General features: G+C 33.4%; 1 protein-coding gene across 2 annotated transcripts in view; it reads left to right on the top strand.

The window, feature by feature from the left end:
* The window catches only part of RYR3 (ryanodine receptor 3), a 255,747-nt gene that overhangs the window by 201,434 nt on the left and 35,348 nt on the right, over nt 1-18,965 (top strand). For both annotated transcript variants that reach the window (XM_068397601.1, XM_068397600.1), the window contains exons 70-84: nt 4,545-4,715; nt 5,181-5,240; nt 6,371-6,502; nt 7,346-7,458; nt 11,366-11,462; nt 13,044-13,153; nt 14,003-14,054; nt 14,755-14,808; nt 15,085-15,184; nt 15,432-15,511; nt 15,765-15,841; nt 17,475-17,548; nt 17,791-17,808; nt 18,280-18,360; nt 18,773-18,861. In XM_068397601.1, the coding sequence (XP_068253702.1) occupies nt 4,545-4,715; nt 5,181-5,240; nt 6,371-6,502; nt 7,346-7,458; nt 11,366-11,462; nt 13,044-13,153; nt 14,003-14,054; nt 14,755-14,808; nt 15,085-15,184; nt 15,432-15,511; nt 15,765-15,841; nt 17,475-17,548; nt 17,791-17,808; nt 18,280-18,360; nt 18,773-18,861 (1,308 nt within the window). The remainder of the gene's footprint in view (nt 1-4,544; nt 4,716-5,180; nt 5,241-6,370; nt 6,503-7,345; nt 7,459-11,365; nt 11,463-13,043; nt 13,154-14,002; nt 14,055-14,754; nt 14,809-15,084; nt 15,185-15,431; nt 15,512-15,764; nt 15,842-17,474; nt 17,549-17,790; nt 17,809-18,279; nt 18,361-18,772; nt 18,862-18,965) is intronic.

The raw sequence follows: 18,965 nt of genomic DNA, 5'->3' as shown, positions 1-18,965 counted from the left end.
ATCCTACTGAAGTTTTATTTGACTGGCCCTCATTATTAATTTTTTTGTATGATTTCTAAAAAGCATTTAGATAGACCTATTATAGAAGTCTGAGGCAGTCATAAAATCCAAGTTTGTATTATGAAACAACATTGTGGTTTGTGCCCATTTGTAACATGTAATACATATTATTTGCAAATTTACAAAAATTAGAGGATTTCATGTTAGTATTTTCTGCAAGAATTTTAGATCTCCTCTCTGAGAATATTTCAGTTGCATAGAATATGTTTCCTTTAGATACACTATGCTAAATCATGAGTGGATTACTTTTATGGTCATCTCTAATAAATGAAATATAATTAATATCTTGTCTTTACTTACCTTCAGTGCGTATCTGCTGAGCAATGTCTGTGCAGCATCTACATATTTCACACAACTGAAATTTTCAATTAAAATTTGCTATTTGTCTGAGTAAGACATTGAAGATTCTAAGATGCTTAACACTTAATTTTATGATTAGTCTTTCTTGACTTGTAGCTGGTTTTCTTCACTATGTGATATAAATATAGTAGGATATAAAAAGAGATTTTAATAATAGCTTGGCTTCAACATTTTGAGGCTAATTCAAGTATAGCAAGAAAACAAAGTTGCTATTAGAGCTATCACAGAAGGGGAGGCTTGTTTGTCTTTATGTTTTCTTCCATTTGTTTTTAACCAACTGCTTTCTATAGTATTTTCCCATACCTGGTCAAGGATTCTTTTGAGTAACAGTTGAATTTTTTTGCTGTTTTACCGTAACTATGTGGGGGTTTTTTTAGCTTCTTAAGATTGCCTGACATAATGATAATATAGTGTTGACTATGGAACACATGTTTATTTGAGTGTATTTATGGTATTAATGTAATAAACAGGAAAAAAAAACTGTGTATGTGTGAGAGTTACAGTTGAGTTTATAATAATGTTCTCAAAATGGGTACTGCTGAGAGATATGAGCTTAAGTCAAGTTTTCTCTCAGACTGTCTTCAAAACAGTAAAGAGCTACGCAATGGGAAAATACATCTATAAATGAAACGCTGTGTCTTCACAGTGATAGTTTGATTTCCATTTCTAAATATAATTTTTCTCAATCATATTTTAGTGGGGAGAAGAGGTAGAAAGAGCTATTTTGGTGAAAATGTGAATATTTTTCATTATTGGACTATCCAGAGTTCCGGAGACCTTCCTCCTTTTAACAATATTGGGAAAAGATGCAGTAGTTAGTATATTGATGTGCTTGCTTACTAGATGTACTTCATTATGTGCTGAAGCAACAAATGGTAGTGCTGAATAGTGACAGATAAATTCAGAAGTTCAATCATTTAATAAAACTTCAGCTGAATAAAAAGTACTTCACTAAGATCTCATTTGATTTTTAAACTGAGAGTCCATTGTTTTAGCTACAAACATAATATTTTTATTGTCCTGATAAAGCTGAGTAAGTTTATTACTAACTTGTGAAATTATCATCTTTTCATCTCTTTTACTTATGTTTTTTTCCCTTTATTTTTCTTTCATACAGGCCATGCAAGTAAAGGTACAGGTCAAAGTGCATGATGTGTCTTTGTTTTAGATTTAGAGATTATCAGGCTCCAAGCATTCTTTCCATTGTTCATAGCAGTGGCGTCACAAAGTGAAGGCCCAGGTTCCACCTACTATAAATTTCCTCTGAGTTAAAGTGGCAGTATTTGACCAGAGCAGCTGAAATTCCCTTTGGCACTCCCACATGTTGCTTAATGTGAAAATGTAGTAAAGTTAGCTTTTGTAATTATTTCAGATGAACATTCTGCCTCTGCTGACTTTCTGCATTCTGATTTCTTTGCTAATATATTGAAGCAGACATCGTAAAAGCAATGCCTAAGTAGAGTCGTCAGAAACATGTATTTGGCATATGATATTCAAGAAAAATATATGGGAGAAATGTGCTATAACCTATACCCTGTCTGTAGATGAATAAAAGATTGTATTAGAAGCAATAAGTTTAAATAAGATAGAGTACAAATCCTACCTTTTTCCAAAATTAAAATGATCTTTACTAAAGATGTGAGGTGTGACAAAGCTTTTGAAGGAAGCTATTCAAAGCTTCCTTTCTCTCCAGTGAACCATAGTTCACCTTCCTTTGCAGCATTCACATTATCTTTTTTTACTATGAATTTCTAATACAGATGAGTACTTTTCAGCCTATGGTGTGTTCTTCATTGATGAAGCAGAATGAACAGCAAAATGGAGCATAAAACCCTTTCATCTTTCCCTTTGCACTATGTGCTGAGAAGCACACATGATGCTGTGAAGAGGGTTTAATCAATTAAATTGGAGGCATAAGTTAAAAAGTGAGCAGTTGTGTTAAACTAATAGACCTGATTTCACGCTTTGCTATTGTCAAACTTCTCCAGGTATATAGAGTAGGATTTAATGAATGCGCTCATGATAACCTCGGAGAATTGAAGGTTTAAGGAGGGTTGGAAATACTAAAAATATTAATTCCATCATCTTCATCAGTTTTAGCTGGTTTTTTTTAGTATAAATAAATTCTTTCTTCTTTTTGATTGTGTATTTAATTATTACGAATCTCCTGGAGGATCTGTAATTCTTTTTCTGTATAAGTTTGTTGAAGAAATGTTCATTTGTGTGTTTAAATCCTCAGAGAAGTAAGATCATTGAGTGTTGTTAGGCAACCAGATTATATCCTTCTTGTTGAGATCCTTTTAGCGCTGTTAATTATTTAGACAAAATATATCCAATTTAATGCTCTTTACATATGAAACGAAGATATTGTGTTTACTCATATAGGTGCATATTAGAACTGAAAGAGACATTTCATTGTCATTTAGGTTTCTGTCTGTGGCTCTACTTATACATTTATCAGCAGGAGTTGTGAATTCACAGACAGCAGAATTTGATGGCAAAGGCAGAATGGATCTTCTTTTCATGTTTTAAAAATGTTCAGGTTTTAAGGTTCACCTATCTTGTTCATACCTAGTCATTAATCTCAAATGAAAATAAAGAAAACTGAATGTGTAAAATGTCGTCAAGTATAAAGACACAGAAAAGTAAACCAGTATCTCTCCTTCTCTGACTTTTTTTTTTTAAATGTATCTATTATATATTTTGTTATTCCTTATTTAATATGCATAGTGACGCCACTGGAATACAGTGATACATTGTGGGATTTGTTTGTCTGCTGTCAATGTAGAGTACAAATAATGTCATTATTATAGCCATTACATCACTGCTATTTCTAAGGCACTTCCAAAAGCAAAGCTTTGAGGCAGAGTACTCTCTTGCAATTGTTAGTTCCTTAGGAAAGGAAGCCACATCCATTGTATGTTCCCTCTGACCTGCAAAATGCTCAACACCGGCTACGTACACAGAGATTCACCATCTAGAAATCAGAATTTGCCAAAATTTACCACTGAGTAGAGTATGTATGGCTGCCTTTTTTCTTCCAGTGATTACTGTGACAATAGTGTGGTAATAATTGGTAAATAATGAATTGCAATGCATTCTGCTGTATCCTTATGTGGAACTACAGAATGTATTATAAAAACAGTAGTCAGTAAAACTTAATTGACAGAGGGAAAAGGATGTGGAGGGTTAAACGCAAGCATTTGCTATTTTGTAGTGTTGTATAAGCCTGGAGGCCTAGTTCTGAAATCTTATCTTAGGCAAAACTCCCCTAGACTGTAGTAGGAGTTTAATCTAGGTACAGAATTCAGAACTGGGCTATTCTTATGTTGTTGTTGTTTACTGTATGTTCATTAAATATATGGGTCTGTTCTAAAGATTTTGATTTGCTGTCTCATAAATGAAAACTTGTATGTGAAATATTGTACAGTGTCTGTTGTATGAAGACAGGGCAGATGTTATTCTGTTGTACTGTTTACTTCTCTGTCTCTTTTGTTTTCCTTTTCCTATTACTCATGATCTCCAAAGATGCAAAAGACTTAATTTTTCATCCCAGAGTTACTTATATTAGCCAAAGCCAAAGGGCAGTGCTTTCCCAGAGACAATAATTCATTGTCATTTTATTACCTTGAATCAAAGCCTTTTAGATAGTGGTATTTTTCAGTTGAGACAAATCAGACAATATTCATTCATTGAGACCCTGGATAACTATCTTTATGTAAGTTACTAACAAAAATGTAAACATCCTGAATTTGTCTCTGTAATATTGAGAACTAATGGTGTCCCCTGAGACTGACTCAGCTTTTAATTTTAGGGTTGTTTCTGATTTGAGAGGTAAGATTCAGAAAATATAGTTAGATTCATATGTATGAATGCACACAAAAGTATGTTACTGCTATTAAAATACTACTATTATTGCAATTTCTGCATTGGTGCACACAAAAAGTATTTCTTTACATTTCCCGCTCAAGACTGTACATCCTTCCTCTACAACAGCGTTTTTAATTAATCGTACTACATCAGGAACATAGCTTCCTTGGACCATTAGGGGAAGAGCGTGTTGGAAAACAGAGTGTGATCAGAGAATTACAGTCATTAACTTTTCTGGTTTTTTTTAATTATAGTCTGGAGGACAAGATCAAGAGAGAAAGAAATCAAAACGTAGAGGGGATTTGTACTCCATACAAACATCCTTGATTGTAGCTGCACTTAAAAAGATGCTCCCTATTGGTTTGAATATGTGTACTCCTGGAGATCAAGAGCTCATTTCTTTGGCTAAGGCTAGATACAGCCATGTAAGTGTATACTTTGTAATAGTTTTTAATGCAAAATAAGCAGAACTTTATGAACTGAACTTTGGGGCATAGATATCTAAGCAGTCGATATAATCAAATATATCAATGTATTGTAAGCAATTATAGCCACTAATTGTGCTTTCACAGGAAAAAGTGGTGTGTATAGACAGCTGCAGTCATTTCCATGTCATTTTCCATTTGTATACAATGTACATTTTTATGTATGCATATTCATTTGGACCAAATACTGAAATACCGTTAGCTTTAATTCTCTTCAAAGTTTAATCCTTGTTTTGTGGTCAAAATAAAAGAAAGCCTTTGTCCCATGCCCTTCTGGTAACTTACATACTTTGAAAACAACAGAGGTTTAAGTTTCAATATTAAAATAATAGCTGTTCTATGTTGTACATATTCTTATGAGATGAATCATGATCTGAATTGAAAAATACTTCTACCTTTCTACAGAGAGACACTGATGATGAAGTCAAAGAGCATTTACGTAACAACTTACATTTGCAGGAAAAGGTAATATAAAAAAGTTTGTCTAAAGGTGCTGATGTGCACTTTTAAAACACGGAAGTCACAGCTGTTTTGTTTATCATGATACATAAAAAAAAAAAACACAAAAAAAAAGATAATGTGAAAAGCTATTAGAAAAATTGCCATTTAACATTTTTCTTCATAATTTTTTCATGACAATAATTAGTTAATTAGTAGATTTTGCTGGTATTTTCAAGTTTCAGGAAGTCCTATAGAATGGGACAAGAGTAAAGAACTGAGATATTGGTAGTTTTAAAGATATAATCACTTAGAACCAACTCACTCCAAGAAGAAAATAAAATTGACACTATAGTATTTCAGCTTCTCTTCTTGAACTTATGATTAAATAGTATTTCTTAAGTATATATGCATTTTAGAGTGACTATGATAAAATAAGAAAAGCTTGTGCCATCTTAACACTTCAGAGTTTTACAAGCACATTTATGTTCCTACTATTTATATGCTGAATACACTGTCAAAGGTGATAACAAAATGGAGTCCTCATCATTCTGTAAATAATAAATAATTTAGATCATTGCCTACAGTCTTTGAACATAATAGGAGTGACTCATTTATCTGTCATGGGCGATGACTGGCTGCTATAAATTTGTGCTTAGAAAAATTTGAATTGGACACACTAAGTAATTCTAATGTGTTTTTTCTATTTCTGTCTTGCAAAAAACCCAAAACCTTTGGCTGTATCTCTTCACCTACTGAAATTCAAGCTGTCTTTTATAGACTCCATAAAACAGCTTTTCACTGTCAGCACTGAACTGCTGCAAGGCATTAAACTCAATCCCAGTACTAAATGTGCTTCCTTACTTTTAATGTAGTTAAATGGGATACGAAAGTCCCACGGTGCTTTATTTGGTTTCATGAAATAAAAATACAGAACCTCGCTTAAGAACTGAGTTCAGTTACCCAACAGAATACAGAATCTAATACCATTTTTCTGAGTAGCTAGCAGATGTTAATTTTGACTACAATGGGACAGATTTTGACTAAAAGTGGGAGTATCTATAACATTCTTTATTATACTATGAGAATAATAGTGGTGGTAGTCAAATTCAGTATCTTTATTCAGCAGCTTACATATGAAATATGTTGGGTTTTAGTCTGATGATCCAGCTGTGAAATGGCAGTTAAATCTGTACAAAGACATTTTGAAGAGTGATGAACCTGCTGACCCCGAGAGAAATGTGGAACGTGTGCAGAGGATATCAGCTGCTCTGTATCATCTGGAACAGGTAAAAAGTTAAATGTCTATACTCTGTTTGTTTTAAAGTACCATGAGTTTTCTTCCTTGTAGAGATTATTTTGACTTCAGTGAGTGTCAGTATTAAAGTTCCCCGATAAAAATTATTTTTGCACATGCATGCGCACACACACGCACACACATACAGATGTGTATATATGCAAAGTTTTTAATGTAATCTGTTGAAGTGCCTCATTTTATCTTCAGGGAGATCTCAGGATCTATTTGCCTCTGCAAAACGTTGTGAACAGTTGCGAGAAGTATAGTACACAAATCATCACCATTCAGTAGCTGAAAACTAAATTCAGGAAGAGATGTTTGCATGTGCACTTATTTTTAATATACTGGGTTTAGTCCATCTCTTATTTCTGCACCTGAGGATGCTGCAGCAAATTTTGAATCAGTTGTCTGTTCTTTCAAATCATACAATTTAAATACAAAAAGGCATTCGTACTCTTCTCACATAAAGTTAATCCATTTCATTCACAAGTGATAAAGCACAGAAATTCATTCACATGAACGATTGAATATGCATAGTTAGAAACAGCCAAAATAACCATTTTGGAATTTTTACCAAGTAGTCCCACACATGAGATACTCTGGTATCTTGAGCTTTTCTGTATAAACTGAGAGATACTATATATAAGGTCCCCAAAACAAACAAACAAACAAACAAGAAACCAAAATAAAACCCCAAAAGAACATTTTTTTCAGATGATGGGGAGCGGTTGTAATATTTTCTAATTTGCTACCTACATTAACCACTAGCTGAAAAGAAAATTTTGAAGAAAAGTTGAAGTTTCCAATGTATGTACTAGAAGATATTTTCTCATAGGTTGAACAACCACTGAGATCAAAGAAAGCTGTTTGGCACAAACTCCTGTCAAAACAACGCAAAAGGGCTGTTGTTGCGTGTTTCAGAATGGCACCATTATACAACCTGCCAAGGTAAATGGCTTAAATGTTTATTTTTTTGTAACTTTTGTTTTTGTTTCTGAGTGCAAATATTGCTTGTATGTATACATACAAGTTTGTTGATTGTTAGGCCTGTGTAATTTTGCTTGAGACAAAAGAGTTGGTTAGTTATCAGCTAATTCCTCACAGTAGCAAAATACTTGTCTCATGACAAATAACCAGAGGGGCAGAAGACCATAGGAATTACACTGCTTCGAAACCAAAATGCTTCATTTTTGTCAGCTGGTACTCTGTATAGTTCCTCAAGTTATCTGTGAAAATTGTTAAGATGTTGCTGTTTCTGTCCCTTTTTTATCTATGATTGGTTGCTCTTTTTACTCTTTATGCTCCTGTGTTTGTGTTCTTTTCTCTTTTTTTTAAACTTTGTATGGCTATTCCTCTCCTATTGCACGAACGCTTCACGCTCTTTAGCTTGTCTGAGGCAATCTTTAGCTACTACCTCAGAATGTTTTGTGCATTAAAACAGCTATTGGGGCAGAGCAGTGCAGAATGATATTTTGGACTTGTGTGTTGCTCTGCTTCTTACTCCAGTTGAGTCTAGGTACCACAAAGTCCGAGATAAAATCCATCCTGTGCCTGGATCTGTCTGCTGCTTTAAGCAGAATATTAAGACCATGCAGAATTGGTGTGATTTCCTTTACCCTGTTCCTTCTCAACAAACCTGGTTTTTATTCAGATACAGCCTAAGCACATCTTTAATTAAGTTTGCTTCTCACCACCTTCTGCACTTTTCCACCCTTCGTGTTTAATATTTTTCTTCAAAGAGTGTTTGCAGAGTATTTAACAGAAGAGTTGCATTGCATTTTTAAATGCCTTTATTAAAGCCAGTCTACATGCTTGATGTCTGCTAAAGGTCTGTAGCTGCGCCATCAACATAGTGGAAGAATATTAGATCTGCACAAGACAAAAAGCCAGTTATGCTGTAAAAAGCACACATCCTTCCTTTACACAAAGTAGTAGTTCTAGACTATAATAACTTCTCTAAATTGTCACACTAGCACCAGGCAATCTTTAAAGAACCAGAGAAATTAAAAGGTTTAAGTACAACATAAGAGCAAACTGGCTAGTATCAGCCATTTCATCCTCAAGAATTGCGTTTGGGAAAACAAGAGAAACTGGTATGAAGAGCACCCATTTCCGTATAACATTTTTGTAAGCTTTTTTTTTTTTTCCCCAACCATATTCTGGATTTATAAACTCTTAAAATGTTTGTAATATATATGAGCACCCAAATGATAAAAATGGTTCATCTAATTTTTGCCTTTAAAAAAAACCCTTTTATTTATTATTTTTGAGGTTGATGGAACACTTGCCAAGGGGCAAAATGGGTTATGAATCTGTATTTTCATTTTCAAGAAAATATGGAGTAATACTCATTGAAGTAGAACATTTACATTATCTGTAATTTTCATTAAAAACTTTTGTGTTAAAAAGATTGAGATTGGTTCTTCTCAAACTTCATGGTAGATTTTGTGGTGGAGTTTACTCCTAATTTAAATATGAATGTGAGGCAAATCTGTCCAGTTATTTTGTCTTGTAGATTCTAAAAATGAACTGTCAAAACTGGTTTAGCCTATTAATTGCGGTGTCTGCACTTCAAAACAGGCAAGAGTGGAAAAAAACCTCTGGACTTAGAATCATAAAATCGTAGAATGGTTTGGGTTGGAAGGGACCTTTAAATGTCATCTAGTCCAACTCCCCTGCAATGAGCAGGGACTTCTAGGTATATTGCTCAATTGATAGGTGCAGAACAAAGTTGTAAAATTCATTAGTTTATAGACTCATATTTTTTCTAAATCATAGGATTCTGACAGGAAAGTAAGGCTATCACACTATTATGCATCTATACCTATCCCCATCATTTAAATTGATTGTGTTGTTAAGACATCTCTGAACCCTAGGGAGATAAGTGGAGTATGATTAATTCTAGGAGCCATGTAAATCGCTTTGAACCAGAGTTTCAAATGCAGCTCTCCTTATCTTGTATATTTCCTCATTTTAGTTGCAGCTTTATATTGGGAGTCTTAATTCTGGATTTGATGCTAGAATCAATTAATTTAAAGGGCAGTAATAAAACATTATGGTGGTACCCTTTCAGTTATCCTAGAGAAGATTAATATCTTTAGAGAATAATGAGCTCTTTCTTTTGAAATTTTTCTGGAGATCTAGGTAGCTTTCAATATATTGTAATGTTAATCTCATATTTTAATCTAATTTTCTTCAAAATACATTCTTATATGTATCAGTTTTTAGGAATTCCAGTAAGATATTTCAAAATTGAAATGACTGTTGTTGTGCAGGTGTTTGTTAAATCATAGAAAAATTACTTTAACTTCTACCATAAATATCCCAAGTACTCCCTTTTCTGAGAAGTGCCTGGAGATACAAAAGAAATATTTGTATTTTAAAATATTTTATTTTTTCAAGGAAAAAAATCATCAGTTAAGTTAGGAAATACTAATTCTTCATGTTCTGTGTTTAATGAATGTACTTTGAAGAAGTATCTTATGTGATAAATGTTTTCTCTGAGATGTGTGTATTTACGTTTGATGTTTTAAAGAAATTAATTTGTAAGAAAATTTGTCTTATTGTCTGTCGTCTGTATATGCACATAGATACAGCAAAGTTGTACATGGCAATTTTTCATACACAGTTTACGAATACATTCTGACTACTTTATTGAATTTAACTTGTGCCTTTCTTCAATGAAAACCTATATGCTTCTCTTCAGACATAAAATTAGCAATTTCTTCCTGAGCACCTTTCAACGTGTTTGGCTGGAAAAAGTACATGAAAAAACTCAGTATGACAGGCTTATACTCAAGTTAACGGTAATGTAACTTGTGGAGAGCCTCTTCCTTATGCGCACACTTATTCCTTCCCAGACATGATTTGATGTTATCATAAAACAAGAATTTGTACAATTTTCAGAGGGGATTCTGATTGGTCAGCTTTTGAAATTTGATAATAAAATGGCACCAGTGCCAGCAGGAGAGCCTAGAAGATTGTCTCAATAGCTATCCATTATAAAACAATAATTCATGTGCACAGTGTATTTAAACAAGTCATAGTATATACAGCCAATTTGTATAGATTTTGTTCATGGTGCAGGATAAAAATAAATGAAAAGGTTGGGTGGAACAACCTTTGTAACCTCAAGTAGTTCACCTCAAAATAAAATTTTCCCCCAAATGTAATGTAAAAGATGGAATGATTCGGCCACTATTATGTGTAGTCTTATTGCCATGAGCTGTGTTTTCTGTGGAAGGTTAAAATAATGAATACTGCATAGTAGTAATTAATATGCCTAAGAGTTTTCTAAAATTGGTAATTTTGTAGAGCAGATTTTGTGTATTTCTAATCCAGCTTCTTTGAGGACACTTTAATACTGCCCTGATTTGGAACTGAAAGAAAAGAAGCTGAGGTTAGGCTTCTCTATGTGGAAGAAGGCAATGATTGTCTGCACATAACATTCTGGAAAGCACTTGATAATTATTTTGTTGTTGATGGCCAACTTCTGCTGTCTCAATGTCCTAAATCAAGTAAACTAGATTTACATCTTGTAGATGTAAATCCCACCCACTCATTCTCACTGTTCAAGTGTTTGATTCACTGCAGTTTCATGTATAATGTATATTAGCACTCCCAAAGCCTTCAAACCAAAAAGTAATGTACACAGATGCGTATAAAAAAATAGTAAGAATGTTCAAAAGTACGTGCAGATTTGTCATTGAGTGTTAGTTATGTTTTGTGTTTTGTTTCACTGACCAATCAGAGGATCAGAATTGTACAAATACATATCCTTACTAATCATTAACCACCTGAGCTGTTATACTGTGTTCCGTTACCCCTCTTGATCTCACTTTCACAACCCCCCCAGGCACCGTTCTATTAACCTCTTCCTCAATGGCTATCAGAACTATTGGATAGAAACAGAGGAATATTCATTTGAGGAGAAACTAGTTCAGGATTTGGCTGTAAGTACTGACATAATTGGGCATACTTTTCAGTGCCCACATTAGCGTATATTTTATGTATCTATTATAACCTACATTTAATTTTTGTGTACTGTATGCATATGCATAAACTTATAAAATATTAATCCTTGTGCTTCAGGGCATAAGGTCATCTTCTGCTGTAGTCAAAAAGACATTTGTCCTGTCATGCATACTGAAGTGCATTATAAGGTAGTTTATGCCTTCAGATGAACTGTGATACTCATTCTTGGGAAGAGAAATGGATTAGATGAACTGTCATACTATTTTTGTCATTATGGTAATTCCTATGTTCCTATATTTTGTTTACTGTTTTTTAAAGCTTGACACAATTGATCCTTTTCCCCTTTTTAAAATTTTCATTGATGCATAATATTTAACATTTTCAGCTTTGATGCAAATTAATTTTGCTGTTTTCTTCTTTATACATCATAAGAAGTAAATATATGCAGCCATATTCAGCAAAAATTTAGTTTACATGTGTGCTTGATAAAAGTGATTGGTAAACTTCAGCATTTTGTTACTGCATATTGATTCAGAAAGCCTACTGCTTTTTGTCTTCCCTCTCTGTAGTTAGTTTGTCTACAATACTTCCAAGGGGCCTATCTCCATAGTATTTAAACACCATGAAAATGAATATATAGCTTCATGGATCACGTGAAGATGTATCAGGACATGCTTCGGTATTAACAAAATCAGGCACATTGTGCTTTTTAAAGACCCACTGGGATAGAAGGTTGTATGATTTTTTTAAAATTACAGCTAGTATATTCTTCTCATACTCTGGGCAATTATATGGTCACAGTCTTTCTTTGACTTGGTTGCCTCTTTCTCAAGGAAGGAATGAGGCCATTAATCAAAACAGTGATTACAATTTTTTCAGATTTACTAGAGAAGGAAATTGAACTTCTGTAATTACAATTATTACTATAATTACAATATTTCTACAATCATTACAAAACCCTATAAAGGGGTGATAACACAAGTAAGGTAAAGATGATACACTGCTCTTTTGCCAGTGCTGGCTATGTTATATTTCAAACTGCCAAAAAATGTTTGAAGTTCACAATAAGAGCAGTCCTTACATTTGTTGAATCAAAGTTACCTAGAAATGATATATGAAAGTATTGTAGCAAACAAACAGTAGTCTGAATAGGATGTATCCGATTACATTACTAAAAATAGTTCCATTTACCAATAATTCTCCTGCTAAATAATTGAGCTGGGACTTTCTATCAATTCTGGTCCACTGGAAACACATAATTTCTGCTGAATAAGGCTTCCCTAAGATTTTCACTGTCTCATTCTCAATACCTTGCAAATGAGAAACTTTTAATGTTGATATCAAATATGAATAACAATCAGACACTCTATCTCCTTCTGAGTCATACAGGCACATAATGTTGCAGGCTATGCTGTAAACTGATGAATAAGATGAATACTGGAAATTGATACAAATTGGACAGAATAAAATTACTGAAATCCTTTCCTAAGCTTTATTACTCAACTTTTTTCTTACTCATGAAGCTTAATTTGTATATTCTGGTATAAATCTTGAGACAGACACCTCCAAAAAAAGATGAAGACGAAGAGGAAGAGACTGAGAAAAAACAGCCTGATCCACTTCATCAGATTATCCTCTATTTTAGTCACAGTGCTCTCACAGAGAGAAGGTAAGAGCTGTGTTATAAAGCACATTGAGTAAAAGCACACAGTAACTGAATTTTTAATAACATTACAGAAGTGATTTAACACAACTGCGGTTCATTATTGTGCATGGTGAATACTTTTTTGCTTCTCTGTTCCGTTAGAGTTTTCATGTATTTAAACTCGATATAACCTTTACATTGAGACAAATATTGACTATTTTTGACATTTCCAAAGCTTCGTAAATACCCTATACAGAAATAACCGAGCATGAATTCTCATAGAAACATAAAGTCTACAGGAACTGCTGGTTCATTCAGAGTACCCTACCCTGGTCTCTGCTGGTAATAGATGTGTGTTCTTGTTGTTGGTATTCATTACATTTTATTTAGTATGTCAGAAAATATTTCATTGATGTTTAGCATGAATCTCTTTCAGTGCCATTTTCTGTTTTGAATTTAGACTGTTGATTAGAATATGTATTTTGTATGAGTAGAGAACTCCAGTGCTTCATATAATTTTTCTGTATGACTAACATAATCTTGCCATCTGACAGTTATAATTATTCTAACTTATATCTTCATAATACTTTTTTGCACCTGCAGCAGCCAGTGATCCCTACTTATCCAACATGACTAAGCTGGATGTCCAAATATACATTTAAATAGCTTAATTAAAAAGTTACAAAGACTTGGTTGGAGATAAGAAAATACATTTATAATATGATTTTCAAGCGTAATAGCATTTAAAGTAGATGTGTATCTACTCTAATAAAATACCCTTTAATAAAAATTGTATTTAAATATTTGTAGGAGTATGACATCTTTTTATTGCTATATCATAAAATAATTGTAAATATTTTTTAATCTTCATAGCAAACTAGATGATGATCCTTTATATATCGCCTATTCCGCCATGATGGCAAAGGTAAATATATCATTTCGAGCTCCATCCCTCACTCCACTCAGGTACTTCCCATTAATTTTAGATGCTTTTTAAACCTTTTCCTTCTGTTTCTTATGTGGACTGCTTGATACTAGCAATTTCTATATTTTTAATGAAGCAAATGCTGTTCAGAGTTATATGTATAATGAGAGATTTCCTACGTTAAAATAATATTATAACATTCCAGTAGATACAATCCTGTTATCTCTTGGCACTTTGTTTTGTACAGGATTAACTCATGAGGAGCCTTAACATGTTAGTTGTCTTTATTCTTTGGGTAATTATTTTGGAGTTAATATTTGAAGTCTGTCAAAAATAAGTCGACAATCATGTTTTGCAACACATTGATTACAGCTGAGACACGTGAGGAGAGTTTGACTCTCCTGGAGATTAATATTATGGATATAAATAGAGATATGACACAAGAACACATAGCCTGCAGTTACAGGGTTTATATGTAGTTGGATGAAAACCCTAAAGTAGTTATACATTAGGGAATACCAGCTTCTTGGTGTGGTGAGCACAAATATTTACAATTACAGGGATTTAAAATCTTCTTAATGCCTTTAATTATTGTTCAAAAAAATTTCTTTGGTCATTTTTGTAGAAATACTATAGTAAAAATAGGCATTAAGTTTCACAATAAGCAAAATGTTGTTATTTCTGTTTCTAACACAAAAAGAGCTGTCAGGAAGAAGAAGAAGAGGAAGAAGAAGAAAAAGAAAAGACATTTGAGGTGAGAGTTTAAATAACATTTCTTTCTCATCACCTAATGTACAAGTATTTTAAATATGTCCACTAGAATAAATACAAGAATACCACAGTGTGTATTGAGCTGGTTTAGTAGGTTATTCACATAAAAGAAAGATGGTGTGTTCTGAAATTTTGGAAACAAACAACCCATGGATTATGGAGGCAGATGGCCTTCAATGACTTCAGATTTCTCAACTTCCTATTTTTCCTGAATCAGTTCCAGTCTGTATTCTGTTCTCACTTTTGTTCCCAAACCCAGGAGAAAGAAATGGAAAAACAGAGAACCCTCTATCAGCAAGCTCGCCTACATGATCGTGGAGCTGCTGAGATGGTCCTTCAGATGATTAGTGCAAGCAAAGGTAATGTTCTGTCAGGTATTAAAAGTATACATGATATACATATTATATGTATAATGCTGTACACATATATAGTGTATTATGTCATTACACCTATGAAGATACATGTGTCATATAAAAATTGTATATGGTATATAATGAGGCAAAATAAATGTCAATTACAACTATACTAGGTAAAATTTCCAGATTGCTTTTCTGATTGAATAGTTCATAATTGCAAGTATTAATGAGTGTACCATTGTTTTGACAGGTCATACAGGACCCATGGTAGTTGAAACACTAAAACTTGGTATTGCTATTCTAAATGGTGGGAATACCATAGTTCAACAGGTAACTACTCTGAGTCTTTCATGTATAAAGGAGGCAAGTAATTCTGAGAATTTCAGTGTTCTGTCATGTTTTTATTTTAGTGCATTTATTTTTAAGCTAAACAGTGAAGAAATATCAGAGTAATTTTGGTACAATAATGATATTATTGCTTGCCAATGATTTGCATTTCAAATGGTAATTCAGGAAGTTTTTAATTCATAATTTTAATACAGATTTTTTTCTCCCCCCCCCCCGCCAAATGCATAACCTCTAGAAAATGCTAGACTACCTGAAGGAGAAAAAGGATGCTGGATTTTTTCAAAGTCTCTCTGGCTTGATGCAGTCCTGCAGGTAAAAACATAAATCGTATTATTACAGTTTCAGTTTTATTCAGGTTGGTGGCTTCTTGCATAGTGCAGGTGGATTTGTTAGATTTAAATTCCAGGAGTCACAGATTGTAGAACTCTTGTGGGAAATTTTTGTGAATCTGAGGAATAGTATGTTATTCTTTTAAAGCATTCTTCCAAAGGAAAAAATAAAGCAAAGACTGTGTATGCCTTTGGAGGCTTAGTTTGAAGAAGCAGAAAAGTAAAATGTAGTGCCTCCTTTACTGGTCCCAGATTCCTCAAGTTTTCTGTCTGGGTAGTTCTAAGGATGGAAAAAAAGCCATCGCTGAAGGGGAGACAGGCCAGTGGAGCTTTACTAAGCTTTCAGTTTCTGCACATCTCTGATGAGTTACATAGTCTCTGTCTCTATCTGAATCCTCTGCATATGTATCAGGTTTGTTAGAGATGGCATGTGGCCAGTGAGACTATAGTATTCCATTCCCTTGATAAACCAGAAGTTCAAATGAGTTAAGGTAAAGGACTCCCATAAAGAAGGTGGAAAACTGTTGGTGTTTCTGATTACTCTTACAGTAGACAACCTCCTTTTCTCAGCCTTTTAAAGCAACAGAAGGGTTCTGAAGGAAGTGTGAAGGAGTACTTCCATCACAGTAGGAAGCTGTATGAAGATGGAAAAAATGTGGAAGGAATGGTGACCTGCACTGCAGAAATTATCACGGAGTAGTTGCAGCCTAACTAAATAACATTTGTCTTGTAATTTTTCCATTTATGTAGAACAATTTAGCAAGGACTTGCTCAAAACAGAATCTGCAGTGATATTAATAACTGTGTATGTATATCATTCAGGACTTCATTAAAAAAGGTTTTGATAAAATAACTTGAACACTGACAAAAGAATTAAAATTATGCTTTAAAAAATCTTTTTGGTTGTAATGATGTCGCTAGATAGTAGAATATGTGACTGCATTGTAGTTTAACTGAAAAAGATTAGATAATCATAGAATTATATTTGGACTGTTTGAATGAAAGTATTCTGACTGCGTGGTGAGAAGAATCATCATCTGCTATTCCACGTGCTGGGCTATGCCAAGTTAGCAAAAGAAAATTCAGATATCAGTGTATTTTGACCTTGGAAGATATGGAGTCTCTGATTCCTTATATGTCTTCTGAATATGGAATCAGAGATTCCATGCGTCTTCTGAATAACATAATAATGCATAATATATACAGTAACAATGTAATAGAAATAATAGTGAGTGGAAACCAGTGTGACTGAGAAATAACTGCAGTTATGTCCTTTTGGCAGGCAGGTTTAAATCAATATAAAGAGTAATATTTCAGGTTCCTTTTCCACTTTTCACTTATACATGAAACATGAATGACATTACTGGAAGTGAAGTTAGGTAAGTGGTGAGACCTGATCTGAAACTCATTTCTTTTCAGAAATGGACACTGGACCCTTATTTTCATCACAAGCCCTTTTATTTGATATTCATATTAAATAATATATGAGACAATGCATGTCACAGTGGGTCAGGAGTAGTTGTTGAAGGCCTCCAGAGATTTCCTAGAAGAAAATAATTTTCCATTGTGTACTATAGTACTTTTTCCTGTTTGTTTGTTTGTTTTTTCAATATAAGTGTTCTTGACTTGAATGCGTTTGAGAGACAAAATAAAGCAGAAGGCCTGGGAATGGTTACTGAAGAAGGAACTCGTAAGTAGAATGAAATTGTTTCCAGTAGTGCTTAAAACAGTATTTGTGCTTCCTTCCTTAACTAGAACTGTTATTTACTATGGCTTGAGTTTTCTGTTGATAAACTTATTATAAGTAATTCTAGGCTTTGAGTTCTGAATATGCATTATATTTAGAAAATCTTTAGCAATGATTTTTAAGAAAAACATCATAACTTTCAATATTCTTATTCTGTATTCTTGTTATTTTTCTTTGATCCACAGTCATCGTTCGTGAGCGTGGTATGTTTGGGTTTACAGTTTTTGATACTATTTTTGCAAAAATGTGTTGCAAATACAGAGAGAAATCTTTCATTGCATCTTCCCAGATATCTTTAGGTTTAGCTTTATAGTCTGCAGCAGGTTGTGTGTTCAGCTTGAATAAACAGTTTGATGCTTAATAAAGAAGTGTCATTCATATTTAAGGCATGATTTTAGTTATGACTAACCATTTACTTATTAGATATGTATCCTGTTGCTTTCTCTTTTTTTCTTTTTAACCATGGATGCATTGGAGTGCTAAATATTTTGGCTTTGCTTTTTCTGTCTCAGTTTTTCTTTTCATTATTGTCAGTTTCTTTTAAATTGCTGTAATGCTTTTATAATACTGTGTTTTATTAGAATTCCAGTTTTAAAGGTTGCTGTAAGATTATGTGTTCTGCATATTTAAACATAACAGTTGTCACATAATCATTGTATTTGGATATTTTAAAGGTGAGAAAGTGTTGCAGCATGATGAATTTACTCGAGATCTATTTAGATTTTTACAACTGCTCTGTGAAGGGCATAACAATGGTAAGTGAACTGAATTTTGGGGAAAATGTGTGATGAGTCTGTTCTTAAACAGAGTTGAATAGAACCGATTCTAATGGGTTTTTTCCTCTAATTCATTTAGTTTTCTGAGGGGAAACTGGCATGCCAACAATTCAAATTGCAGAGTTCAATTTGAGATTTTAAGTCTTAATGTAATTTCAGTTTTTATGCCAATCATTAATAGTAAAGCCTATTGCAAGTCATGGGGATAACCAGTCTTCAGTTGTATTTACATTGTGATCTACTGTAGTTCAATTTCCACCACATAGGCATCTGTACCCAACAAGGCACTTAAAAAGAATGTATTCTCCATATCACCATGAAAATATGAATATAACCTTGTATTTTTTATTCCTATATATACTAACCAAACACAAATCACTTGTTATTTCAGATTTTCAAAATTACCTACGTACTCAGATGGGGAACACCACAACAGTGAACATTATCATTAGTACAGTTGACTATCTCTTGCGTCTTCAGGTAAGGAAAAAACAGAGGAAAATGGAGTATAACATATTTGCCATTCCTTCATTTTTATAAACTCACATTTTACTGGAATCAAATGGGAAAATCCTCTCTTCAGG

Source organism: Nyctibius grandis, chromosome 4 (assembly GCF_013368605.1).
Source record: "Nyctibius grandis isolate bNycGra1 chromosome 4, bNycGra1.pri, whole genome shotgun sequence".
Taxonomy (NCBI): Eukaryota; Metazoa; Chordata; class Aves; order Nyctibiiformes; family Nyctibiidae; genus Nyctibius; species Nyctibius grandis.
This window is presented reverse-complemented; position numbering and strand designations above follow the sequence as displayed.